Source organism: Fringilla coelebs, assembly GCF_963513975.1.
Source record: "Fringilla coelebs genome assembly, chromosome: 9".
NCBI classification, from domain to species: domain Eukaryota; kingdom Metazoa; phylum Chordata; class Aves; order Passeriformes; family Fringillidae; genus Fringilla; species Fringilla coelebs.
Window position 1 is genome coordinate 31,456,690 of NC_140067.1, and position 27,957 is coordinate 31,484,646.

General features: G+C 56.2%; 2 protein-coding genes across 2 annotated transcripts; one reads left to right on the top strand and one right to left on the bottom strand.

Annotated features, from left to right (window-relative positions):
- Positions 1–12,272: 12,272 nt before the first annotated feature.
- LOC311157103 (histone H3-like centromeric protein A) lies at positions 12,273–14,881 on the top strand (the record flags this gene model as incomplete). Its single annotated transcript, XM_084211514.1, has 4 exons — positions 12,273–12,413; positions 12,915–13,006; positions 14,083–14,160; positions 14,747–14,881. The coding sequence occupies exons 1-4, from the start codon at positions 12,329–12,331 to the stop codon at positions 14,879–14,881; spliced, it is 390 nt and encodes a 129-aa protein (XP_084067640.1). The 5' UTR covers positions 12,273–12,328.
- A 7,786-nt stretch (positions 14,882–22,667) lies between these two features.
- LOC311156832 (histone H3-like centromeric protein A) lies at positions 22,668–25,213 on the bottom strand (the record flags this gene model as incomplete). The annotated part of the gene is made up of 4 exons (XM_084211100.1): positions 22,668–22,802; positions 23,391–23,468; positions 24,545–24,636; positions 25,138–25,213. The coding sequence occupies 4 exons, from the start codon at positions 25,211–25,213 to the stop codon at positions 22,668–22,670; spliced, it is 381 nt and encodes a 126-aa protein (XP_084067226.1).
- Positions 25,214–27,957: the final 2,744 nt, after the last annotated feature.

The window sequence follows — 27,957 nt, forward strand, 5'->3', positions numbered from 1 at the left end:
CAAGTTACATACCAAGAAATAACAGTGCACGCTCAAGGAAAACGTTCAAGGAAAGGTCACATGGAATATGGAAGCATTCCGTGAACATGACCACCAGAGACCTGTTCATGGTCCCTCCAGGACCATACCCTGTGGCAAAGTTTCACCACACTCATCAGACTAAAGGAGAAATCCTTCAGTGTGTCCCCTGCAGATAAAGAGCGCCTGCTTTCTAATGCTTCAAATTGTGTTACAAAGTTTTCTTTGCCAACCAATTTTGGTATCATTCCCTTGGACGGGCTTACAGATCTAAGGGAGCTGAGAGAGTCCTGTCGGGATTTGGGGGTCCTTGGGAGGGTTTGGAGTTTCTAGGGGAGATTTGGGTGGGTCCATGGGAAGACTGGGGGACTCTGTCAGTGGGATCCCAGCTCTCTGCCACTTTGACCACCCCGAGGGCATCCCAAACCACATGGGGACCCCCTCGACCGCCAGGTCCCTTCTAGGATGCCCAGAACCATACCAGCCTCCCTTCACCCCACACCTTTCCCCGGGGATCCCGAACAACCTCCGAGATACTCAAAACCACCCCAGTGACCCTGCCCCCAGAACTCACTGGGCATCTCCCAGCACCCCCAGACCCCTCCAGGGATCCCCATTTATACTGCAGGGCCTCCCTCAGCGCCTCCAGAGCCCCCCAACCCCTCCGCCACGCCCAAAGCCCTCCCGCGGACCCCTCCCCTCTCCCGCCGCACTCGGGGAGCGCCTTCCCCCGCCTCCCATTGGCCGCAGCGCCCGTCCGTCTCCATCCTGAACCAATCAGCGCCCGAGCTCGGAGCGCTGGGGCGAAACAAAACGAGAGGGCGGGCGATGGAGCGGGTGAGGCCTGAGGGGTCCGGAGGGGTTCGAGGGGGGAATTTGGGGATCTCGGGAGGGGACCCGCGTCACTTCCCGCATTCCTCCCGCTGAGGCTCAGCCTGGAGCAGTGAACGGAGCGTCCGGTGCAAAGGAGGTGGGAGAGCAGCCCGTCCTCAAGTGCCCCTCGCGATCCCCAAGTGCCCCCTGGAGGCCCCAGTCTGCTCCCCCGTTCCCTCAGTGTTGTCCCGGACTCCAAGTGCTCCCCAGAGCCCCAAAGTGTCTGCCAATTCCCTTCCTTGCACCAGCGTTCTCCAAGAGCGCCTCGAGGACCCCCCAGCTAGCCCACCCGATCCCAGCTGATGCCCCGGACCCGCCATTCTGCCCAAAAGTGCGTCCCGCAGCCCCTCAAATTCCTCCCGAGCCAGCCAGCCCCGCGGGGTCAGTGCAGGGTCGGCATTTCGGGGATACTCGCCCCTCCCCAAGCCAGGCCAGCTCAGGCCCCGCCCCCGCGGGCCTGGCTTGTGGGCACGTGACTCCCGTGAGGCCCCACAGCCAATCAGGAGCAGTGCATGTGATGCCCTACAGGGGGCGCCATGGCACGAGCCACTGGGTGAGGACCCAGAGGAGCCCATGAGGGCCATAAGCGTTGCTTGAGGGCCATGGGGTCACTTGTGGGCAAGGAGCCCACTTGAGGGCCATGGGGTCACTTGTGGGTCATCGGATCATCTGAGGGTCATGGAGGTCACTTGTCAGCCAGGGAGTCACTAGAAGGCTGCAGGCTACTCAGGGTCATGAGGCACCTTTGTGGGGCTGGGGGTCATTTGTTGGTCAGAGGGGTTACAGGTGGTCCTGGATGTGCCCTTGTGGGCTAAGGTGGTCATTTGTAGGCCAGGGGCAATCACTTGTGGGTCAGGGGTCACTTGAGGGCCTGAGGGGGCACTTGTGGGTTGGGGAGACACTTCTGGCTCAGAAAGTCCCTTGTGGGGCTTGGGGAACACTTGTGGGACTGTCACCCCCCGTGACATGCAGCCCCCCAGGCCCTCTTGGAGACCTCCTCCTCCTCTGGATGCTGCAATGCCACTGCCGGGATGTAAGTGGACGCCTTCAGTAGGACATCCCCACCCCCAAATTTCAGAGCTCTGCCCCTGTGCCTCCCCCAGGTCCCCCTAACTCCCCATTTGCTCTCCCTTCCCTCCCCCAAGGCCATCGAGACCCTCTTGGAATGCCCACCTGGGCACCCCCAGCCCATGGTGGGACCAATAAAGCAATGATGCCCAAAATTGCACCAGGAAGGTGGGGAGACCCCCAAAAATCCCTCACCTCCCCCACCTTTGGGATTGCCCCCAGTCCCCTCTGCCTCCAAATGTCCCCAAGAGCATTTGGGGGCTTCTGGGGGCTCAAAAGCGGCTGTTGGTGGGGTGCTGGTGTCTCTAGGGGTCCATGGGGGTGTTTGGAGGGGCTCTGGGGCTGAGGAAGGGATTTGGGGGGTTGTATGGGAAGTGCTGGAAAATAGGAGTGGTTGGGAGTGCACTGGGTGTCTCTAAAGGATCTAGAAGAGGCCTGTGGGACTTTTGGGGAGACTCTAGGGGTTTTGAGAAAAATCTGTGGAAGGTATTGGGGGTCCAGGTAGGGCTTTGGGAGATCTTTAACGGTCCGTGGGTCTGTGGGATGTTTTGGAGGGCCCGGGACAGCGTCGGGAGGTCTGTGGGGACTAGGAAGTCTATAGGGGCACCTCGGGGTTTATTGGGCATATCGGGACGGGGAACCCCCAAACCCGCGGGAATGGGGCTACCTGTCTTCTTCACCTTCACACGGCCGAGGTGGCGCCGGGGGGTTCTGGTGTCCCTCCGCCCCTGAGGGTGCTGGGGGGGGTCATGGGGGCATCAGAAGCTCCCCCTGAGTCCCCCAAAATCCCTCGTGCCCCCCGCCTCCCATTGTCCGCTGGTTCCGGGCCAGTTTATTCACTTCCTGGACTACAACTCCCGAAAGACCGCGGGGCCCCGTAGGACGCCCACGGAGCCGGGACTGCGGTTCCCGTCATGCCCCGCGGCCCGTGAGGGTCCCCTCAGAGCCGGGACTGTCCCCCAAGTACCGTCCCAGCTGCTCCCCAAGTGCTTCCCTGAACCGTAAGTGCCCCCCGGGCCCCGTAAGCACCCCCAGTTTCCCTCTCCTGCCCCTCAAGTGCCCCTCAGGGTCCCGAAGTCCGCCCGCCGCCCGTCCCCTACTTGTCCCCAAAACGCCCCCTGTGTGTCCCCTCGGACCCCCAAGTCCTCTCCAACTGCCTCCGCGCCCCCTAAGCGCCCCCCCAGACCCTTTAATGATCCCTCAAGCATACCCAGCTGGTCTCCAAGCGCCCCTCGAGTGTCTCCTGGGAATTGGCGCGATGACAACAAAGCAGAGAAAGACCCTGATACTATCACAGTATCAGCAACAGTTCAGCCTTTAATTAAACTTTGAATCAAAACTGCAATTGCCGATGTGGAGAATGGACAGGCCCCCGCACTTTTTCATGCACCTGCCGTGGTCTCTCTTGGACCCAGGAAAATTGCAGGAAAAACCTTCCTGCGTGTTGCGCACATCAAAATTTCATGGGAATCAGGAGTGGAGTCTGTGTGGTGAACTTCCCTGACAGGTGGAGGTAAATCCTGTCAGATGAAGAACAGGCTGAGAGGACTTTGGCGACCTGGAGTACACACTCCTGTAGCCCACCCCCCACCCCCTCCAAACCCCAGAGACCCCCTCCATCCCCTACAGACTCCCCAGTAGATCCCAAATACCCTCAGCATCCCCTCAAAATGCTCCATAGCTCCCCCTCCGTGAACACCCTATAAACCCTGAGGATCCTCCCAAACCTCCCTCTACAACTTCCTGAGGCCCTCGAAAATAACCCATAGATCTGCCCAAACCCCCAGCACTCCCCTGCACCCCCCAGAAGGGACTAGCCCAGGTGGCCACAACTAGTCAGGAACTGCCTGAGCCACTCTTTGGGCTGATATGTATGTAGGTGTAAATCTTATAGAGAGATAAAATATAATATAGAAAGGTGCCTCCAGGAGAGCTGGGGAGGGTCTTTGTCAGGGGACAGGATGGAGGGTGAGGGTTTTCACCTGCCATAGGGCAGGGTTAGATGGGATATTGGGAAGAAATTCCTCCCTGTGACGGTGGTGAGACCCTGTCAATGGTTGTCCGGAGAAGCTGCAGCTGCTCCATCCCTGGAAGTGTCCAAGGCCAGGTTGGACAGGGCTTGGAGCAACCTGGGATAGTGGAAGATGTCCCTGCCTATGGCAGGGGGTGGATTGAGATGACCTTTAAAGTCCCTTCCAACCCAAACCAGCCTGGGATTCTAAAAGTGGGGGAGGTTTGGGGTAGGCAACCTCGGCTGACCCCAGGTGCCCCCCCCAGGCTGCTCCATCACTCATGCTTCAGGAAGAGACAGCAAGAGAAAACCTGATGAGAAAGATCCTGGGGGAGATGGGTTGACAGGGGTGTGAGTCTCTCAGGAACTGCTCCAGCCCTTTCCAGTCCCTCAGGTGGAGGCACTTGGGCCATGATTCCTACCCAATAGGCATCCCAGTGGGGGAGAAGGCAGGTTCAGCCTCTTGATCCAGACTGTCCTGATCCCTCTGCTGAGCCTTTCTGCTCTCCAGCAGATCCACACTCCCACACAAGTCGGTGTCATTTGTCAACTTAGTTTGACTTCCACTTAATCCCCTCATCCACATCATCAACAAAGATGTTGAACAGGACTGGACCCAGCACTGACTCCTGGGGTCACCCACAAGTAATGGGTGTTATGGAGAGAGTGGGAGCTTCAGACAAGCCCTGTCTTAAGCTAAGATTTTTAGGTACAGCTTGAATTAGGTGGCCTGCACCTAAAGCACTCTGGCTTGCAAGTTCTCAGCGGGGCAGATCAGGTCTATTATGAAATTAGTTATTTATTGAATAGACAGGAGATAACAGATAAAAGGTCTTGAGCAGAGTTACTTACTACACAGTATAAATCAAAAGAACTACTAGTAGATTACATAAAATGGTGCACCACATTAAGGTACCTATATCAAAGCTAGGTGTTGCAGTGTAATGCCATAGTTTGTCTCAGGTATCCCAGTCCTTTCCCAGGTGCCAATCACCTCTCCTTCCCCCCACCCTGACCCCTGCTGAGTGCTGTCTGTCAATCCTGGCATTCCAGAAGGGTGTTGAGTGATTGGCAGAGTTCAAAAGATGCTCTTCATCCCTGGGGGCCATTGGCCCATCCAGGTGTCCCTTTTCACCTGAGACCTGCCCGCCCTGCACCTGGTTGGTGGGATCCCTACCCCTTCCCTCTCCCTAGGGTTAAAAAAGCCAGCAACCACACGGTTTGGGAGGTTCTGTTAGAGCTGCTACGGGATTCAGAGGCATGTGGGCCAGAATAAAGCTCTGGATTGGAACCCTCTAGCAGACCCTGACTCCTTTTCCTTCACCTCGCCTTAAACCTTCTCTCACAGAGGCAAACCGGAGCTCCGGCATGTCTCTAGTGCCCAGCTGCAGCATCCAGCAGAGCCAGAGGTGTCTCTGAGGTGAAAACACCGCAGCTGCCGCCTTTTGGTCAAGCAGCAGAGGCCAGTCAAGCCTAGACGTGTCTGGCTATATTGGTAAATATTCCAATAGCTAGGAAAGAAATAGTAGAGATTAGGAGTCAATGTAACTTACCACCAAACTGGCACAGAGTATGCATGGAGTCCTTTCACTCAACCCTCGAGAGAGGAACCACAAAACCAGCATCCACACTTTAGGGGGAAAAGCCCCACATATTTCCAGGGAATGTGCAAAAGAATTCTACTTTGTGAAAGTTTAATGTAGCTTTAATAGATTTTGAAGTTAAGTGCCTGTCAGAAATTCCAGCTTATCTTTCCACAATCTTGCTTCCACAGCAAGATGTTTATTGTCAGCTAGAAGTGTCACTTCCATGGCACCCAAATAACCATGAGACAAGTGGTCTTGAGTGATTTATTTCATCAATTAGCAAGCTCTTGTGGCAGGCAACATGTCCTGCTGCACTGGCCCCACCTGGATTTAGTTCCATTCCTCACCACTCTCTGGGCTTGGGCATCAGCCAGTTTTCCATCCAGCAAACAGTTCCCCTTTCCAATCCATGAGCAGCCAGCTTCTCCAGTGCCAAAGGCTTTACTGATGGCTATAAATGTACATCCACTGCCCCTCCCTCACCTACTGAGTGGGTCATTCTGTCACCGCCTGCAGACCCTTGGCCTGGGCGGGAACGACCTGCGGCCCTTGGCAGCCGTGGCATTCCAGGGCCTCCCGCGGCTTTGCCGGCTTTACCTGGACCGCAAGCGGCTGCCGGAGGTGAGCGTGGCCGCATTGCAGCCGGTGCAGGTGGCACTGGGCGTGCTGGAGCTGCGTGCCAATGCGCTGCGCTACCTGAGCCGACACCTGCGGCAGCTGCCGCCTTTCCGCCGCCTGTGCAACCTCTGTGACCTGGAGCTGCAGGTGCAGCAGCCGTATGGGATGCGTGTGGTCCCACAACGCTTCTTCCAGGGCCTCGTTGCCCTGCGCTCGCTCTGCCTGTCTCAGAACTCGCTCTCGGCCATCCCTGCCGATGCCTTCCATGACCTGGCACAGCTGCAGTGCTGCAGCCTGAATAGCTGCCAGTAAAGTCCAGGGTAAAGAAGCAAAAAGGGCCTTTGCCAAATACCGACAGATGTTGAATTCAGCTGTGTGGTAACATATTCGGGTCCCGGGCACACACACACGGAGGGTCCAGGTTTCTGTCTCCCCAGGGGCCCGGGGTCACCCTGGTCTCGTGGCAGTACAAAGATAACGGCCCATCGGGGAATAGGGAGGAAGTGGCTCAGGGATGCAGGAACAGACATAGGAACGGGCCAAGGAGCCAATGGGGTCTTACCGGCTGTTTGAGGGAAGCTTCTTGTGTTTCCCCAACCCAGGGCATGCCCCAGGGTCTCCACTGCAGTACCTGATGCTGGCTGGCAGCAGCGGCGGGATGGGCCACCTGCCCACTGCCATCTTCAACAACCTGAGCCAGCCCTGCAGCCTGAGCCTGGAGAGTGCAGGACTGCGCAGCCTCGGCCCTGAGGTCTTCCGCAAGCTGACACGACTGAAGGAGCTGCGCCCGGCCAAGAAGCAGCTGCGCACATGGGATGTGACTCTGGCCATGGATTTGCTGCTTTAAAATGTTTTACTTTCCATAAGCTGTCTGGGCTGTGTTATGCAAGAGTTCATTGTTTCACCTTTTATAAATACACAGATTATGATGATGCTACTTATTAATTTCCCTTGCAGCACATCTGGAAGACAGATACTTTCTCTCCAGACTAACTTGTGCAGAATTTACACTTCCCTTGCTCATAATTTTCCTTTGCTGGGCTACTCCCAGTGAACATCACCAAATCCCACCAGACCAGTCTTGACTGCATTAAAATAAAATTAAACTCTCAATGTTATTTTTCTCTAGGATTTTAAGGTTTATAAATCCCCTGTTCTGAAGTGATATGAGGTGTGGCAGGCAAGACCTAAAGGGTTTAGAGAAAAAACAGCATTTTTCATATGTTTTTTATGAAAAATAAAATATTTTCACTCAGACATTGCAGGCTCTCCCTGCTGCTGCAGCGTTTGGGGAGGGAATCTGGGGACGTCCAACAGGTCCTGACACCTCATTTTTCCTTAAGTGAAGGTTCTGAAATGGCAAAGGAAAACATTAGAAGCTGAGGAAAACTACCCAAATAGTGGTTGCTGAGGCTCTTGCCTGTGTTTTGGGCAATGAAAAAACAGTTGGGGTTAGAAGGGCCTCTGGAGATCAGCCAAAAAAATATCCTGGTCTGGCACAATCACCTCACCTCAGAATGGTTTGGGACCTCAAAGCGTTTGGGAGGTGAAACCTATTTTGTGTCCCTGAAGGGATGGATGGAGTTTTCTCCAGATTTGAGTTTAAAGGAAACAGAACTGTGAGTGTTTGTGAAAAACACATTCACTCTCTTGTGAAAATTTTAGAAGTTTCATAAAGGACAATAAGGGACAAGGACCATAGAGCAAAGGTTATTATGGCCGAGTGCATCTTGGCACTCAGCCAAGACCACACTGTCACCTTTAGGGATACCCCTTAAATATCTTTTCCCTTACATCAGCCTGTTGCATATTCATAGACTCCTATGTATATCCAATAACTAGTTGACATTTTCCAGGAACTATTTTACATGGCCCCTCCTTTGGTCCACCTTTTTAGAGCATGTGTGTTTCTTGCTGTGATTTTGACTGCTTCTAATCACTTCCAGTTTGGGCCTTGGTCCATGCTTTCTTCAGATGGTGAGTTCTGATAGTTGGCATATCTGTAGAATGTGTCCTCATCCTGTGTTCATTGGATGTTATCCCATCCAAGCAGGCATTTTAACACAAGCACCGCTCTTTCACTACTGTGTCTAAGCTTAATTGACAGTAGAAATACAAACGATATCTTTATAACAAAGTTATTGTAACATCACACGTATCAAATCCATTTTAATATTTGCAAAAAGCTAATATTATCATTTGCCTCTATAGCAGTGTTGCACTGCTCTCAGCTGGTTTTTGTTCTCTCAGCCCTGTGGGATGTGGCAGGACAGGTGAGGTTCTTCCCTGCCCACCACTCCCTCAGCCCACCTGCTGAGTCCTTCTGAAAGGCTGCCAAGGGAGCGACCCACTTCACTCCCCTCATCCATCCGGGAACTCTTCCCCTCATGGAAGGCAATTCGATCGGTTCCGTGCTCTAATTTTATGGAGTCCAGTGGCGAACCTTCTCCCTGCCTTCCTCCTGGTTTATCTCATGCGCCTTTTCCTGGTTTATTCTCTGTTGCTCTGTCCTGCTCCCTGTGCCGTGAGTGTCAGATGGGGTGGGGGGCGGGGGGAAATTGTCAGGAGACAAAGACCACTCACCCCTGAAGTGGCTGCCAGAACTCCTGTGCCACGCCAGGAATGGGGAACGGCCTCGGTGTGGGGATTTACCAGAGGCAGAACCTTTAGAGCCACTTGCTCTAAAGTAGCAGACATAAGCCACGACAGGGAGCAGGCAGAAGAGAAGGGAGGAGGCTGTCTTGAGGTTCCAGAAGGAACAGTTTATTCCAGGGGAAGGGAGCGGGACAAAAAGCCCCGAACTCTCTTGTGCAAGGGGTTTGGTACAGATACAAGTCAGAGGGAGGATACAAACAGCTAACCAACAGGGAATCCTCAGCGGAGGAGTGAGGGAATTACTCAAGTGTCTGGGGCCCATTGGGCTAGGAGGGTGGAGAAGATGGGTCACATGGGCCAGTGGGGCTTGGAGGAGTAGGGGAATTCCAAAGGGGTGTTGCAGGACAGGGACTGGCCTGAGCTTAAAGAGGCAGGGAAGGTTCGGGAATCAAGGGCGGGGTTGCCTTGACAGGTAAGGAAAGAGCTGGAACAAGAGGTGGGGAATGGCATGAGGGACAGCTTTGAGGGAGGGTAAAACCCAGGGGTAAAGCAGCTCGGGGGAACATGGGGGTACAACAGAACAAACCACTTAACAAGGAATCAATAAAATAAATTCAAACTGCTACAACCCCAATGTTCATGTGGCAACAGAGAGCTTTATTTCCCAAGCCCTTGTTTATACAGGGCATTTGAAAAATCCCATCTGGACACTTTCATAGGTCAGAACTATATGCCCCTTCAGGTCCTGGCCAAGGAAATGCCTGCAGCCTTGGGAGAGATGTGACTGGGCGAGGCCCCTGTCAGTCAAACCAGGGGCTGGTTGGTTTGTCTGTCACAAACCAGCTAAAATATGGTAACACTGTGCCATCATTCATCCCTGTGCCATCTCTCCTCTCTGTATCCCTCTGTCCTGCTCACTGTCATTCCTCCCTGTAACTAGCAGAAGGAACTTTCCCCCAGTTGTCCGTGTGCCGTCATCACTTGAGAATTGCTCCTGCTTTCGCAGAATCACAAAATCCGTTTGGTTGGAAGGGTCCAGTGGATCATCTGGTTCAACCTTCCTGCTCAGGCAGGATCATCCCTGGGCACATGGCACAGGACTGTGCCCAGACCTACACTCCCCTGTAGATCCAGATGAGGTTCAGTGGACACAAACCATGTGATGGAAGTTCCTACTGAGATGCCATCACCATATACCAACTCATTGGCAGTGATGTCATGGAAAGGAGAACAAAGAGTTGATAATTTGGTTACCAAACTCTCACAATACGAAGCAAGTATCTTTTCCACCCTATGGGCCTGCATCTTGTCTGTGGAAAAGACCTCCAGCGACTGAAAGAAGTGCCCTATGCCCCACTAGCATAGACTGGACTCTATAGGGGGCAAGTGCCCCCTGCTCAAGAGAGAGGGGCACACCACAAGGTAACCTGTGGTTTTACTTGCCTGGCCATGGTGAAGACATACGGAAGTGGGATGGAAAAGCCACCTCTGCTCTGGCAGCACAGGTATGTGAGTTGAGAGGAAAAATTCACCACCACAACAAACTCTTCAAGGAAAAATGCCACTCAGTTCCCACTGGGCAAGTCCTCAGGCAGAAGTGAAGGGCTGAGGTTCCTTCTGACCCTCTGGAAGGGACCTCCAGGTCATATTTACAAGAAGTGAGCACCAAGTACCATGATCAGAGCTAGAGGGGACCTGGCTCCAGGCAGGTGTGGGGAAAGGACAGTGGGGTCAGTTGGACTGTGTGGATCCATGGCCTGGCACAGCAGAGCCACAGGAGCACAAGGCTTTCGTTGACACCGGTGCACAATGTACCCTCGTGCCAACAAACAGGGGCAGAATGCATCTCTGATTCATGCATCTCTGGGATGGCAGGGGATCCAAACAGGGACTGTACTGGAAGCTGAAGTGCTCCTGACTGGGCATGAGTGGCAGAAAAATGCCATTGTCACTGGCCTAGAGGCTCCATGTATCCCTGGCACAGATCACCTCAGGAGAGGTATTTCAAGGACCCGGGAGGACACCATTGGGCTTTGGGAGAGCTGCTGTGGAGACAGAAGAAATTAAGACAGCTGAATCCCTTGCTTGGTCTTTCAGAGGACCCTTCTTCTGTGGGAGTGCTGAGGCAGTTGAAGAACAGCAGGCACTGATAGCCAGCACAACAGTGTCCCATTGGCAACACGGCACCGACTGGGACTTCAGCACCCATGGCACAGATGGGAAAACCAGGGCACTGGGAACAGCCAGGGCTCGGGAAAGGCAGGTACTGCCTGACTCACCTGATCTCCTGCTGTGCCCAGGTGACCCTGCTGGGTGTTGGACACGTGTGGGTGTGTCTGTCTGCAGCTCAGCAAAGCCTTTGGCACTGCCTCCATCTCCCTGCCTCTCCTGGAGCACCTGCAGCTTGCGGCTGGGACAGGTGCCTCTGGCTGGGAACACCTGGCTGGTGTCCAGGCCAAGGAGGAGTGGGAATGGGGCCACAGCCAGCTGGGGCTGGGCACTGCTGGGGTTCCCCAGGGCTCAGTGTTGGGGCCGGTCCTGTTCAACATCTGGCCTGGGTGGACAACTAGGGGCAACCGGGAGGTTTGATGGGGTCAAATAAGGAGTGTGGTGGGAAAACTACTGGGAAAACTGTGGGTTAACTGGGAGGTCTGCGAGGCTATGCCCTCAAGAAACCCCAAAGCCCACCATGGGTTCATTAATGCCCCAATCTGCTGCTCCCAGTGGATTTCATGGACAGTTGTAATCGTTGACTGACCCCCACTGGGTACTGGGAGGCGCAGGGAGCTACTGGGACCATGTTTGGAGCCAACTGAAGACACACTGGGAGCAAATGGAAAATGCTGGAACCATGTTGGGGGTACTGGGACCATAACTGGAGCAACTAAGATCCTACAGGAGGGGACAGCTGGAACCACGCTGGGTTCATAGTGGAACTGTCTGGAACCACACTGGGGTGCAACTGGTATCATACTGGGAGGGACTGGGATCATAGTGGGGTCATTCTAGTAGGGACAGGAATTGATTAGGACCGTTGGGGGTGTGACAGGGATCATACTCGGAATCGTTGTGATTGTCCTGGACTCACACTGGGAGTGGCTGGAAAGCACGAAAATCACACTGCAGGGGACTGGAATCATACTGGGGTCAAGCTGGGAGTAAATGGAGCCATGCAGATGACCGGGAGCAACGGGAACCGACCAGGACGAATAGAGAGCCCGTCCTGGCACCGCACGGGGACGGGAACTGAGAGCACCCCGGGAGCGCCAAGGCGCGGGGCGCCTGGGGGCGGGGCCATGCAGAGTTATGCTAATGAGCCCTCGGGGGCGCGGCACCATCGAGTCGCGGAGTGCGGCGGCGCGGGGCGGTCGCGCGCCCCGATAGGCGCGCGGCGGGAGGTGACGTCAGGAGCGCGGAGGGACATTTGAACGGCGCGGCGCGGCAGATCGCGGGAGTGCCGTGGGGACACGGACGCCTTGGTCCGTCCTGACTCTCCTTTCCGCAGCCGCCGGCTCCGCTTCTGAACTCGGCCTGACTCTGCGGTGGACTCGGCCACGCCATGCCCCGTCCCAAACCCAGCCCCCGACGGCGCGGAGCTCCCCCACCGCCCCCGCCGCCCCCGCCGCCCCCGCCGCGGACACGCAGTGAGTATGGGGCGCTGGACTCCCTTTACAGACACCCTTTATGGACCCCCCACACCGAGCCCCCTTTCAGGCCCCCCTCTAGAGCACTCCTATGGACTCCCTCTATTGTTGTCCTCCGCCCCTAGCCTGTGCCCTCTATATCCCTATATGCTTCCATCACCTACAGTCACTCCACACTCCCTCTCCCCTATAGCCCGCCTACCCCCATACTCCCTGTCCCCTATTGCTCCCCTATATCGGCCATCACTGTAGCTCTCTATAGATCCTTTACACCCACAATGTCCCCACAGACCCTTACAGATCCCTTACAACCCCCACAGCTTCCCCCTTTCCCCCCGGCGCCTGTAGCCCCCCCCATAGATCCCCGGTAGCCCCCTGTGTTCTGCCAGGTCCTATAGATCTCCTGTTCCCCCCGCGTTCCTTCAGAGCTCCCCGTCTGTGCCCCGCAGACTAAATAGATCCCCTAAAGCCCCCACACGCCCCGTTGTGATGCCCCCGCAGGGCGCCGCCCAGGCCAGCGGGCATTGCAGGAGATCCGCAAGTACCAGAGCAGCACCGGTCTGCTGCTGCGCCCCGGCCCCTTCGCCCGACTGGTGAGAACCTCCCTCATCCCGAAAATCCCCAGACAAAATCCTATTTCCCCCACAGAACCTCCCCAGCACCCACCATGGACTCCCAAACTCCCCTGAGACCACATAGATCAGCTCAGATACTCATAAAATCTACTTTGGGACCCCCAAACCCCTCCAGGGACCCCCCCCCAATTTCACCCCAGAACCTCCAACATTGTCTGGGATCTTCCAAGCCACTCTGGATCCCCTCTCCTGGGATCCCCAAATCCAGGACACCCCAGATCAACCCTTTTGGACCCTGCAACTTCCCCCAGAGCCTTCAAATCCACCCTGGGACCCTTCAGCTCCCCATAGGACTCTCCCAAACACCCACTGGAACCCTTCCAACAATCCCTAGGACCCCTTCAAATCCAACCCCAAATCCACTCTGGGACCACTGAAATACAACCTGGAACCCTCCAATCTCCCCTTGGACCCCATCCCAAAAACCCACTGAGGCCCCCCAGGGCCCCCCCTCCACCCTGTTCGAGCCCTCCCCATGTCCTTGTCCTCGCCATCCTCGTGACATGGTGGGCCTGTCCTCCCCCAACATCCTTGCATAACCCCCAATGTCATTCCGTGGTTCCAGACATCCTTTTGTCCTGCCACCTTCAGAGGCTGCATGGATTGGGTGTTCCCTGTGCCCCTCCTGCTGTGCTGGCACTGTCCCCCCCATCCCATCGGGGTGTTCCCATGTTCCCATGGCTGAGGGTGTTTTCAGGATGTTCCCAGAGTGGTATTTCCCCCTTGCCTCCCACCTGGGAAGATCCACGGGTGTCCCCATCTTGATGCTCCCACATCCCCACTCCCCAGTGTATCCCCAGGTTCCTGTCCCCTGTGTTCCTTTCCCGGGGGTGTCCCCAGGGCAGTGTCTCCAGGGTGACAATAAGGGTGTCCCCTGGCCCCTGGGATGTCTCCAGGGTGTTGCCACGGTGGTGGCCCCAGCCCGGAATGTCCCCAATGCCCCCATATCCCCTCCGTGTTGTCCCGCTGTCCCCGCACTCCCTGTGACCCCGCTGCCCCCCTGTGCTCCCCTCCCCGTGCCCTCCCTGCCGCAGGTGCGGGAGATCTGCCTGCTCTTCACCCGCGGCGTTGATTACCGCTGGCAGCGCATGGCCCTGCTGGCCCTGCAGGAGGTAGGGTCAGGGGCCCGGCCGTGGGGCAGGGGGGTCACAGAGGGACTGGGGGGTCCTGTGGGTCCTGCAGGGGTGTCCAGGGACTTAGGGGGGTGGGGACGCGCTGAGGGCGATCTCATGGGTGCTGGGAAGATTTCCATGGGGGCTGTGGGTGCTGGGGGTGTCTCTGGGGGGCTGGGGAGGTCCAGGAAGGTCTCTTTGGGCACTTGGATGAGGCTGAGAGGTTTGTTGGGTGTGTGTGATGGGCGCTGAGGGGGGGTCTAGGAGGGTCTCCACTGGCTGGGGAAAGGGTCTGTGGGTCCTGGGACAGGGTTCCATGGATGTTGAGAGGGTCTCTGGGTGTGGGGGGAGGGGGGAGGGTCCCTTATACCTGGGGTCTGTTGGGGATTGAGGATGGGTCACTGGGCGTTGGTCCCCCCTTAACACATTAACAGGCACAAGGTGCTTCAGTCACCCATGGGTGGGTTTGGAGGGACCCTGCCCCCCGGGTGTGTGTTTGGGGGGGGGTCTCTAACCCCGCGGGCAGGTGTGGGGTTGGGGCACGCTGGGGGGCTTTGGGGACCCTTCCTCAGGTTTTGGGACACAGGCAGCAGAGGCCTTCATGGTGCGGCTGTTGGAAGACTCGTACCTGTGCTCGCTGCACGCCCGCCGAGTCACCCTGTTCCCCAAGGATCTGCAGCTGGCCCGGCGCCTGCGGGGAGCCGAGGCGGGGGGCATCTGAGTGAGGACCCCTGGGGTCTGTCCTGACAATCTCACACCCATAATCTTACTGGCATCTCCTATGGGACAATCGTGCTGAGACCTCCCACCGTGGGGTCCCCCAAGCCCCCCACCTAGACCTACCTCAGGATCTCCAACAACCCCTTCAGGGACCCATCCCAGGGGGGAGGTCCCCTTCCTTTGTTCGGCACCCCTCAGATTATTGACGACCCCTACCCATGACCCCCCTGGAACTCCCATCACCAGCATGCCAGCCCTAGGAAATCCTACCCAGGACCTCCACCCTAGTGGAGACCCTCCCAGTTCTGCTGTACCCCAATAAATGTTTGTGACCTCTAGATGCTGATGTTGGGGAGGATGGAGGGGATTTGGAGGTGAGGCACCGCAGGGGGAACTCTGGAGGGGAGGAGAACCTGCAGGGAGAGGGCCTCTGAGAGTATTTTAGGTGAGGGCACAAGGGAAGGGGGACAGGAGGCTCTTGGGGTCTCAGGGGTTCTATGTCTAGTGGTGGTGGGGGGATTCCAGGGGGTGGTGCTCAGGGGATTCGCTGTTTGAGCAGAGGGCAGGGCTGTGGCAGGGCGCTCACAGGTGCCTCGAACGTGGGTAGGGTTGCCTGCGGGGGCCGGGGTTTGGAGCCCCCGTGAGGGTGGGGGGCTCCGTCCATGGGTCGGGCTCTGGGGTGGGGCCTCAAGGGGGTCCCCTCTATGGGGCGGGTGGTGGTGGGGAAGGGGGCCCCACTTTGGGGGCGGGGCACGGGGTTCTGGGCACTCCCAGGCTGCTGTTCCGCTGCTGCCGCTCAGGGCTCTGAGCGGGGAGGGGCGGGCCCGCACCTGAGGACACGGCAGGGACCCCAGAACGGACCCACCCAACCCTGTCTTGGGACCCCAACCCCCCCTTCCTCATGCCTTGGAGAGCCCTCCCGAGCCTCAGACCCCAAAACCTACCCTGGGACCTCAAACCCCCTTAAACCTGCCCATCTATGCCATCCTTGGGGTACCCTCTGAGCCCCCCAAACCTCAGGGACTCCAAATATCCCCCCTAAAATCCCGACCTAGCCCCCACCCACCTGGTTTGGGATACCTCCAGGTTTGGGGGTCTCCTCAACCCTCTTTTTTCCCCAGACAGGCCAATGCTGAGTTTGGTGGGGAATATTTTTGTTACTGAACTTTCAAAGAAAGTTAACAACACAAATTGTGAATGAAATAAAAGGGCAGGAGATCTTTCTCCTTTTGATGCCTTTATTGAAAGCAATCAGCTCAGGATGGGGGCACCCAACAAGTCCGCGGTTTCTCCGTCGCCGCTATTCAGGGGTGACTCAGAGAAGGAGCAAAGAGCAGCAGCTTTGTCTCCTGAGGGGCAGAGCTGGGGGTACCGTCCTCACTAGAGTGCTGGGGTATACCCGTGCCTTCCTGCCGGCCAGTCCCGGGTCCTCACTTGCGCTGTGGTCTTCTTCAGCTAGGGTGAGGGGCGACCGAGGCTTCCAGCATCTCTGCAGGCTTGGAACTCTGTTCTTGACATCTAGACCCCGTTCTAATCTCTTAATTTTGATTTGGCTGGTTGCTTTTGGGGGTTTATTAGATGAGTTTGGGGGTTTTCACTCCGTTGCACCCTGGGTCTGGGATTTATTTATGTGTCTCTTGATGTTGCCCTCCCTTCTCAGTCGTTTACCTGGCCCAGGCAGGGTGATACTGATACAATACAGCGTTAGCGACCACATTAGCATATCAACCTGTCGGGGTGCCGTGTCCCGGGAAACAGCGGGCTACGCCCAGCCGCTGTCCCTGCAGGAAAGGGGCTCAGGGTTGGTCTCTGTGCCCCCCGTGCTATCCCCGGGGTGCCCCCTCCCCGGCTCAGTTGGGCCCCGTGCCCTGGGGGGGGCAGCCCGCCGTTCCCGGGACGGGCCGGTCCCTGCTGACACCATCCGTGAGAGCTCCCCCAGCCCCGCCGGGACCCGCGCTGGGCAGGGGCCGCTCCCCCGCTCCCGCATCATCCCCGGCCCGGGCGGGACCGCGCCGAAGGTGGGGGTCGGGCCCCACCACTCCCGGGCAGTCCAGCAGCTTTGGAGAACAGGTAGTTAAAAGTATGCTGTTAACAGAACATTACAACATGCAATTATAAACCATCAATAGTTAGGACTCCCACTTAGCAGTTATTGGTTTCAGTTGTGAGCTTTGCAATCTAAAAAAAATGGATAACCCTTTTCTGTTCATAACAGTGGACGGGACAGAAAGGTTCTTTGATGTCTCTAAGGACCCTATAAGCAGCAGTACATCTGATAATGAGCAAATCACATGACATCCCCAAATTAAAGATGAAACCTTCTATGACAATCAGTGTCTGCACGCTGTTACTAAAACAATGTGGTACACAGCAGCCGAGATAGCAAAGTTCCAGGAAAAGTGTAGCAGACTTACATAGTAATCAGAAACAGGATATGTTTGGAGAGTACCTCTGGCAGGGGTGATTAAATCTTTTCTCTGAGGCGGAGGCCCAAGGCTTCTGGAGGCCAGAAGTGTTTTTAATAGTGAGTGACCAGAGAAAACTGTGGTCTTACACTCAGAGTGTCGCCTGTTGAGCAGGAGGTTAAATCCATTAGAGAGGAGTGATTGGTTTAGGATTGAGACCCCAACCATAGATCATGGGACAGAGAGTGTACAGAAGGCAGTGTTTTTGCAAATGATGAATGACAGATGTTCCAGGACAGCCCTCACTTACATCACTGGTTAACCAAGTATGTGTCTGCCATGGTCAGAGTTTTGCTGGACGTGATAAAACACTGCGGCAGAATTTCAGGATCACTTGAAGCAAGTGTTAACCCCACAGGGAGGAAGACAAGGGAAAAGACCCTTATGGTGGGCAAAGAGATCTTCAGGGCTAATTAGCTCGGGCAGAAGGATGGGTTTCAATTAACAATTAGTAAACAGAATAACAATCAGGAGATTGAAATTGCACCAAGGAAGCAGACTTCCCAAAAGGGAGCAGCAGGGTCCCAGTGCATGATGGAATGCAGTTTGAGTGAAAGGCTTGCAGAAAGTAATTTCTCGAGATGTGATAAATTATCCACTGCTGTTGTGGAGAATGTAGTGCCCGGAATGGAGTGCCTGGGGAAGAGGAAAGTTGCACTCTTTTGCCACAAGCAGGATAAAGATGTTGATGTAGGAATGGGAACTCCTGGGAGACATCATTACCATGGTCCCACAGGCTAATGTTGTTAACTGGAGTCTTAGAAACAACTTTTGCCATCCTCAGTGAGCTGGGGGCTGGCAGCTGCAAACATTTAATGAAGCTCACCAAAAATAAGACTTACACAGAAAATGAGGTGTCAAAGTTACCACTGGCTTCTGAGATGGAGACAGGAGAAAAGCTGAGAATCCAAATGTTTACACTTAAGACCAAGAAAGATCATCTCAGGACTGTACTTGCTTTAGCAGAGTGTAAGGAAAGACAATTATTTTAGAATTTGAATAGGGAAAATTATAGAAGAAACAAGACCTGAGAGAGGAACTTACCCTGTTTCTGAGAACTGAACAATTGCAGAAACAGCTCCTGGAAGAAAAGGAGAAAAGATGAAAACTGAAAGAAACCGCATAGGTGAGGCTTAAGCAAGCTACCAGTTCACCCTGTATTGTGCCAGAGTCCATTCAGGTGGCTGATTTGCAAAACCATTCCAGGGACAAGCCAACTGAGACTGAAATGCAACAAGTGGAACCCTATCAATACATACTAATGACCCATACATCCAGATTCCAGTTGGCTCTTGTTAATGATTAATTACATTCAGCACAGCATTCAGTTCTAATGGAGCCGGATGCCAAGAAGCTGGGTGTATGACCCAGACGCTGAGTTAAAATCACTTTAGTAAATGGAGCAAATGTTATCTGTCAAGCTACTAAGGTTAATTTATGGGTCCTGGATGAGAGGTGAATATTGGCTACTTGCTTTGCAATCAAAGATACAAATGACAATATTTAGGATTTTGATGTTCTGAATGTTTAAATCTGTTGTCTGCTTAATGGCAGTGAGTCAATGTTAATGTTTGAACATTAGCCCAAACCCTAAAAGGAATCCAGAGACTGTGCTGACTCCACATGGCACCTGCACTCCCTGATCCAAACTGCTAGTGTGTCCCCGTGCTGGGTATTTGCCCCAGGGAGCAGTGGAATTTCTGAAGTTCCGGCCAATTTGGCCCCACTAAGAGTTGAAGTACCCAACACTGCAAGCCTAACAGCCACAACGTAAGCACCGTAAGCACCGTGTGCTTGGGCATTGATGGGGTGCTGACAGATTAAAAGAAAAAAGGTACCAACACTCAGTCACATTCCTATCTCTCCTGTCCGAGATAGTGGCCAGTGATCATTTTAACACACTCCAGTCTCATAGAACTTGCCAGTGTTTAGCCAATGTTTGCTGTTGGCATTGCCATTATGTCACAGATCACAGAATATTCTGAGTGTAAAGGGACCCACAAAGGTCATCACTGTTAAGTGAATGGGCCATACACAGATTGAGCCAACAACTGTGCTGTAATGAGCACCATACTCAAACCAACTGAGCCAAGTCTTAGGGTCTGGCTCAGGAAAGAGCCAAGCAGACAGTTGTAGCTTATGATTATTACTGGTATTTGAACACCAGTACCACATCTACAATCATTGCTGTACTAAACTTTGCAGAAATCAAATTAGGAGAGCGCCCTACCCATGGAGGTACTCAAACTCAGGAGACCCCCCCTGAAAATATGGGAAGCAGCAACAGCAGTGGACAAGCACTTTATAAAGTAGAAGTTGAGATTCCTCCTTATCGAGGATTTTTTGCAGGTTGAGGAGTTTTTGCAAGACGATGGCCACATTCAGCTGATGCACAATCCAGCCTGCTGGTAATAATGGACAATGGACACGTTCCCAAACAATGAATAATGGACATATTCAGAAATGGGGTTTGTATATCCTTGGAAAAGATACGAGAAGAAGAGTCATTAGGACTCAGCAAGTTTGTCCTCGAGCTCGGGAAAATGAGAAAAAAGAGAAGTCATGGGTGGGCTAGATGATCACAGCAAGACGTTTGAAAAATTAGATGATTCAATCAGCAGTCTATTTTAGACGCGTGAACAGCTGGGATTAACCAATTGTTATGAATAAGAAAAGGATTATCCATTTTTTTAGATTGCAAAGTTTACGACTAAAAGCCAGAACTGCCAAGTGGGAGTCCTATTGAAAGTTTATAATTTCAAGTTGTTGTAATGTTCTGTTAACAAGGTACTTTTTGCTGCCTGTTCTCAGTGACTGCGGGGCTGCCCAGGAGTGGTGGGGCCCGACCCCCACCTTCGGCGCCGTCCCGCCGGGGCCGGGGATGATGTGAAGCGGCCCCTCCCCAGCGCGGGTCCCGGTGGGGCCGGGGATGATGTGAGAACGGCCTCTCCCCAGCGCGGGTCCCGGCGGGGCCGGGGGAGCCCCCGCGGGCGGTGTCAGCGGGGACCGGCCCGTCCCGGGAGCATCCCGGGAGCGGCGTGCTGCCCCCCCCATGGGGCACGGGTCCCACCTGAGCCGGGGAGGGGGAAGGCACCAACCCCCGAGTCCCTTCCCTGCAGGGACAGCTGCTGGGCGTAGTCCGCTGTCTCCCAAGTGCCGGCAACGCCGACAGATTGATACGCTAATATGGTCGTTAACGCTGTATTGTATCAGTATCACCTTGGCTGGCCCATTACGTGTTGTAATGTTCTGTTAACAGTATACTTTTAACTACCTATTCTCCAAAGCTGCTGGACTGCCCGGGAATGGTGGGGCCCGACCCCCACCTTCGGCGCGGTCCCGCCCGGGCCGGGGATGATGCGGGAGCGGGAGAGCGGCCCCTGCCCAGCGCGGGTCCCGGGGGAGCCCCCACGGGCGGTGTCCGCGGGGACCGGCCCGTCCGGGAACGGCGGGCTGCCACCCCCGGGGAACGGGGCCCAACTGAGCCGGGGAGGGGGCACCCCGGGGATAGCACGGGGGGCACAGAGACCAACCCTGAGCCCCTTTCCTGCAGGGACAGCTGCTGGGCGTAGCCCGCTGTTTCCCGGGACATGGCACCCCGACAGGTTGATATGCTAATGTGGTCGATAACGCTGTATTGCATCAGTATCACCTTGCCTGGGCCAGGTAAACGACTGAGAAGGGAGGGCAACATCAAGAGACACATAAATAAATCCCAGACCCAGGGTGCAACGGAGTGAAAACCCCCAAACTCATCTAATAAACCCCCAAAAGCAACCAGCCAAATCAAAATTAGGAGATTAGAACGGGGTCTAGATGTCAAGAACAGAGTTCCAAGCCTGCAGAGATGCTGGAAGCCTCGGTCAGCCCCTCACCCTAGCTGAAGAAGACCACAGCGCAAGTGAGGACCCCGGGTATACCCTAGCACCTTCATGAGGACGGTACCCCCAGCTCTGCCCCTCAGGGGACAAAGCTGCTGCTCTTTGCTCCTTCTCTGAGTCACCCCTGAATAGCGGCGGCGGAGAAACCGCGGACTTGTTGGGTGCCCCCATCCTGAGCTGATTGCTTTCAATAAAGGCATCAAAAGGAGAAAGATCTCCTGCCCATTTATTTCATCCACAATTTGTGTTGTTAACTTTCTTTGAAAGTTCAGTAACAAAAATATTCCCCACCAAACTCAGCATTGGCCTGTCTGGGGAAAAAAGAGGGTTGAGGAGACCCCCAAACCTGGAGGTATCCCAAACCAGGTGGGTGGGGGCTAGGTCGGGATTTTAGGGGGGATATTTGGAGTCCCTGAGGTTTGGGGGGCTCAGAGGGTACCCCAAGGATGGCATAGATGGGCAGGTTTAAGGGGGTTTGAGGTCCCAGGGTAGGTTTTGGGTTCTGAGGCTCGGGAGGGTTCTCCAAGGCATGAGGAAGGGGGGGTTGGGGTCCCAGGGCAGGGTTGGGCGGGTCCGTTCTGGGGTCCCTGCCGTGTCCTCAGGTGCGGGCCCGCCCCTCCCCGCTCAGAGCCCCGAGCGGCAGCAGCGGAACAGCAGCCTGGGAGCGCCCAGAACCCCGTGCCCCGCCCCCAAAGTGGGGCCCCCTTCCCCACCACCACCCATCCCATAGAGGGGACCCCCTTGAGGCCCCACCCCAGAGCCCGACCCATGGACGGAGCCCGCCAGACCCCCACCCTCACGGGGGGCACCAAACCCCGGCCCCCGCAGGCAACCCTACCCACGTTCGAGGCACCTGTGAGCGCCCTGCCACAGCCCTGCCCTCTGCTCAAACAGCGAATCCCCTGAGCACCACCCCCTGGAATCCCCCCACCAGCACTAGACATAGAACCCCTGAGACCCCAAGAGCTTCCTGTCCCCCTTCCCTTGTGCCCTCACCTAAAATACTCTCAGAGGCCCTCTCCCTGCAGGTTCTCCTCCCCTCCAGAGTTCCCCCCTGCGGTGCCTCACCTCCAAATCCCCTCCATCCTCCCCAACATCAGCATCTAGAGGTCACAAACATTTATTGGGGTACAGCAGAACTGGGAGGGTCTCCACTAGGGTGGAGGTTCTGGGTAGGTTTTCCTGGGGCTGGCATGCTGGTGATGGGAGTTCCAGGGGGGTGATGGGTAGGGGTCGTCAATAATCTGAGGGGTGCCGAACAAAGGAAGGGGACCTCCCCCCTGGGATGGGTCCCTGAAGGGGTTGTTGGAGATCCTGAGGTAGGTCCAGGTGGGGGGCTTGGGGGACCCCACGGTGGGCGGTCTCAGCACGATTGTCCCATAGGAGATGCCAGTAAGATTATGGGTGTGAGATTGTCAGGACAGACCCCAGGGGTCCTCACTCAGATGCCCCCCGCCTCGGCTCCCCGCAGGCGCCGGGCCAGCTGCAGATCCTTGGGGAACAGGGTGACTCGGCGGGCGTGCAGCGAGCACAGGTACGAGTCTTCCAACAGCCGCACCATGAAGGCCTCTGCTGCCTGTGTCCCAAAACCTGAGGAAGGGTCCCCAAAGCCCCCCAGCGTGCCCCAACCCCCACACCTGCCCGCGGGGTTAGAGACCCCCCCCCAAACACACACCCGGGGGGCAGGGTCCCTCCAAACCCACCCATGGGTGACCGAAGCTCCTTGTGCCTGTTAATGTGTTAAGGGGGGACCAACGCCCAGTGACCCATCCTCAATCCCCAACAGACCCCAGGAATAAGGGACCCTCCCCCCTCCCCCCACACCCAGAGACCCTCTCAACATCCATGGAACCCTGTCCCAGGACCCACAGACCCTCCCCCCAGCCAGTGGAGACCCTCCTAGACCCCCCCTCAGCGCCCATCACACACACCCAACAAACCTCTCAGCCTCATCCAAGTGCCCAAAGAGACCTTCCTGGACCTCCCCAGCCCCCCAGAGACACCCCCAGCACCCACAGCCCCCATGGAAATCTTCCCAGCACCCATGAGATCGCCCTCAGCCCCGTCCCCACCCCCCTAAGTCCCTGGACACCCCTGCAGGACCCACAGGACCCCCCAGTCCCTCTGAGACCCCCCTGCCCCACGGCCGGGCCCCTGACCCTACCTCCTGCAGGGCCAGCAGGGCCATGCGCTGCCAGCGGTAATCAACGCCGCGGGTGAAGAGCAGGCAGATCTCCCGCACCTGCGGCAGGGAGGGCACGGGGAGGGGAGCACAGGGGGGCAGCGGGGTCACAGGGAGTGCGGGGACAGCGGGACAACACGGAGGGGATATGGGGGCATTGGGGACATTCCGGGCTGGGGCCACCACCGTGGCAACACCCTGGAGACATCCCAGGGGCCAGGGGACACCCTTATTGTCACCCTGGAGACACTGCCCTGGGGACACCCCCGGGAAAGGAACACAGGGGACAGGAACCTGGGGATACACTGGGGAGTGGGGATGTGGGAGCATCAAGATGGGGACACCCGTGGATCTTCCCAGGTGGGAGGCAAGGGGGAAATACCACTCTGGGAACATCCTGAAAACACCCTCAGCCATGGGAACATGGGAACACCCCGATGGGATGGGGGGGACAGTGCCAGCACAGCAGGAGGGGCACAGGGAACACCCAATCCATGCAGCCTCTGAAGGTGGCAGGACAAAAGGATGTCTGGAACCACGGAATGACATTGGGGGTTATGCAAGGATGTTGGGGGAGGACAGGCCCACCATGTCACGAGGATGGCGAGGACAAGGACATGGGGAGGGCTCGAACAGGGTGGAGGGGGGGCCCTGGGGGGCCTCAGTGGGTTTTTGGGATGGGGTCCAAGGGGAGATTGGAGGGTTCCAGGTTGTATTTCAGTGGTCCCAGAGTGGATTTGGGGTTGGATTTGAAGGGGTCCTAGGGATTGTTGGAAGGGTTCCAGTGGGTGTTTGGGAGAGTCCTATGGGGAGCTGAAGGGTCCCAGGGTGGATTTGAAGGCTCTGGGGGAAGTTGCAGGGTCCAAAAGGGTTGATCTGGGGTGTCCTGGATTTGGGGATCCCAGGAGAGGGGATCCAGAGTGGCTTGGAAGATCCCAGACAATGTTGGAGGTTCTGGGGTGAAATTGGGGGGGGGTCCCTGGAGGGGTTTGGGGGTCCCAAAGTAGATTTTATGAGTATCTGAGCTGATCTATGTGGTCTCAGGGGAGTTTGGGAGTCCATGGTGGGTGCTGGGGAGGTTCTGTGGGGGAAATAGGATTTTGTCTGGGGATTTTCGGGATGAGGGAGGTTCTCACCAGTCGGGCGAAGGGGCCGGGGCGCAGCAGCAGACCGGTGCTGCTCTGGTACTTGCGGATCTCCTGCAATGCCCGCTGGCCTGGGCGGCGCCCTGCGGGGGCATCACAACGGGGCGTGTGGGGGCTTTAGGGGATCTATTTAGTCTGCGGGGCACAGACGGGGAGCTCTGAAGGAACGCGGGGGGAACAGGAGATCTATAGGACCTGGCAGAACACAGGGGGCTACCGGGGATCTATGGGGGGGGCTACAGGCGCCGGGGGGAAAGGGGGAAGCTGTGGGGGTTGTAAGGGATCTGTAAGGGTCTGTGGGGACATTGTGGGTGTAAAGGATCTATAGAGAGCTACAGTGATGGCCGATATAGGGGAGCAATAGGGGACAGGGAGTATGGGGGTAGGCGGGCTATAGGGGAGAGGGAGTGTGGAGTGACTGTAGGTGATGGAAGCATATAGGGATATAGAGGGCACAGGCTAGGGGCGGAGGACAACAATAGAGGGAGTCCATAGGAGTGCTCTAGAGGGGGGCCTGAAAGGGGGCTCGGTGTGGGGGGTCCATAAAGGGTGTCTGTAAAGGGAGTCCAGCGCCCCATACTCACTGCGTGTCCGCGGCGGGGGCGGCGGGGGCGGTGGGGGAGCTCCGCGCCGTCGGGGGCTGGGTTTGGGACGGGGCATGGCGTGGCCGAGTCCACCGCAGAGTCAGGCCGAGTTCAGAAGCGGAGCCGGCGGCTGCGGAAAGGAGAGTCAGGACGGACCAAGGCGTCCGTGTCCCCACGGCACTCCCGCGATCTGCCGCGCCGCGCCGTTCAAATGTCCCTCCGCGCTCCTGACGTCACCTCCCGCCGCGCGCCTATCGGGGCGCGCGACCGCCCCGCGCCGCCGCACTCCGCGACTCGATGGTGCCGCGCCCCCGAGGGCTCATTAGCATAACTCTGCATGGCCCCGCCCCCAGGCGCCCCGCGCCTTGGCGCTCCCGGGGTGCTCTCAGTTCCCGTCCCCGTGCGGTGCCAGGACGGGCTCTCTATTCGTCCTGGTCGGTTCCCGTTGCTCCCGGTCATCTGCATGGCTCCATTTACTCCCAGCTTGACCCCAGTATGATTCCAGTCCCCTGCAGTGTGATTTTCGTGCTTTCCAGCCACTCCCAGTGTGAGTCCAGGACAATCACAACGATTCCGAGTATGATCCCTGTCACACCCCCAACGGTCCTAATCAATTCCTGTCCCTACTAGAATGACCCCACTATGATCCCAGTCCCTCCCAGTATGATACCAGTTGCACCCCAGTGTGGTTCCAGACAGTTCCACTATGAACCCAGCGTGGTTCCAGCTGTCCCCTCCTGTAGGATCTTAGTTGCTCCAGTTATGGTCCCAGTACCCCCAACATGGTTCCAGCATTTTCCATTTGCTCCCAGTGTGTCTTCAGTTGGCTCCAAACATGGTCCCAGTAGCTCCCTGCGCCTCCCAGTACCCAGTGGGGGTCAGTCAACGATTACAACTGTCCATGAAATCCACTGGGAGCAGCAGATTGGGGCATTAATGAACCCATGGTGGGCTTTGGGGTTTCTTGAGGGCATAGCCTCGCAGACCTCCCAGTTAACCCACAGTTTTCCCAGTAGTTTTCCCACCACACTCCTTATTTGACCCCATCAAACCTCCCGGTTGCCCCTAGTTGTCCACCCAGGCCAGATGTTGAACAGGACCGGCCCCAACACTGAGCCCTGGGGAACCCCAGCAGTGCCCAGCCCCAGCTGGCTGTGGCCCCATTCCCACTCCTCCTTGGCCTGGACACCAGCCAGGTGTTCCCAGCCAGAGGCACCTGTCCCAGCCGCAAGCTGCAGGTGCTCCAGGAGAGGCAGGGAGATGGAGGCAGTGCCAAAGGCTTTGCTGAGCTGCAGACAGACACACCCACACGTGTCCAACACCCAGCAGGGTCACCTGGGCACAGCAGGAGATCAGGTGAGTCAGGCAGTACCTGCCTTTCCCGAGCCCTGGCTGTTCCCAGTGCCCTGGTTTTCCCATCTGTGCCATGGGTGCTGAAGTCCCAGTCGGTGCCGTGTTGCCAATGGGACACTGTTGTGCTGGCTATCAGTGCCTGCTGTTCTTCAACTGCCTCAGCACTCCCACAGAAGAAGGGTCCTCTGAAAGACCAAGCAAGGGATTCAGCTGTCTTAATTTCTTCTGTCTCCACAGCAGCTCTCCCAAAGCCCAATGGTGTCCTCCCGGGTCCTTGAAATACCTCTCCTGAGGTGATCTGTGCCAGGGATACATGGAGCCTCTAGGCCAGTGACAATGGCATTTTTCTGCCACTCATGCCCAGTCAGGAGCACTTCAGCTTCCAGTACAGTCCCTGTTTGGATCCCCTGCCATCCCAGAGATGCATGAATCAGAGATGCATTCTGCCCCTGTTTGTTGGCATGAGGGTACATTGTGCACCGGTGTCAACGAAAGCCTTGTGCTCCTGTGGCTCTGCTGTGCCAGGCCATGGATCCACACAGTCCAACTGACCCCACTGTCCTTTCCCCACACCTGCCTGGAGCCAGGTCCCCTCTAGCTCTGATCATGGTACTTGGTGCTCACTTCTTGTAAATATGACCTGGAGGTCCCTTCCAGAGGGTCAGAAGGAACCTCAGCCCTTCACTTCTGCCTGAGGACTTGCCCAGTGGGAACTGAGTGGCATTTTTCCTTGAAGAGTTTGTTGTGGTGGTGAATTTTTCCTCTCAACTCACATACCTGTGCTGCCAGAGCAGAGGTGGCTTTTCCATCCCACTTCCGTATGTCTTCACCATGGCCAGGCAAGTAAAACCACAGGTTACCTTGTGGTGTGCCCCTCTCTCTTGAGCAGGGGGCACTTGCCCCCTATAGAGTCCAGTCTATGCTAGTGGGGCATAGGGCACTTCTTTCAGTCGCTGGAGGTCTTTTCCACAGACAAGATGCAGGCCCATAGGGTGGAAAAGATACTTGCTTCGTATTGTGAGAGTTTGGTAACCAAATTATCAACTCTTTGTTCTCCTTTCCATGACATCACTGCCAATGAGTTGGTATATGGTGATGGCATCTCAGTAGGAACTTCCATCACATGGTTTGTGTCCACTGAACCTCATCTGGATCTACAGGGGAGTGTAGGTCTGGGCACAGTCCTGTGCCATGTGCCCAGGGATGATCCTGCCTGAGCAGGAAGGTTGAACCAGATGATCCACTGGACCCTTCCAACCAAACGGATTTTGTGATTCTGCGAAAGCAGGAGCAATTCTCAAGTGATGACGGCACACGGACAACTGGGGGAAAGTTCCTTCTGCTAGTTACAGGGAGGAATGACAGTGAGCAGGACAGAGGGATACAGAGAGGAGAGATGGCACAGGGATGAATGATGGCACAGTGTTACCATATTTTAGCTGGTTTGTGACAGACAAACCAACCAGC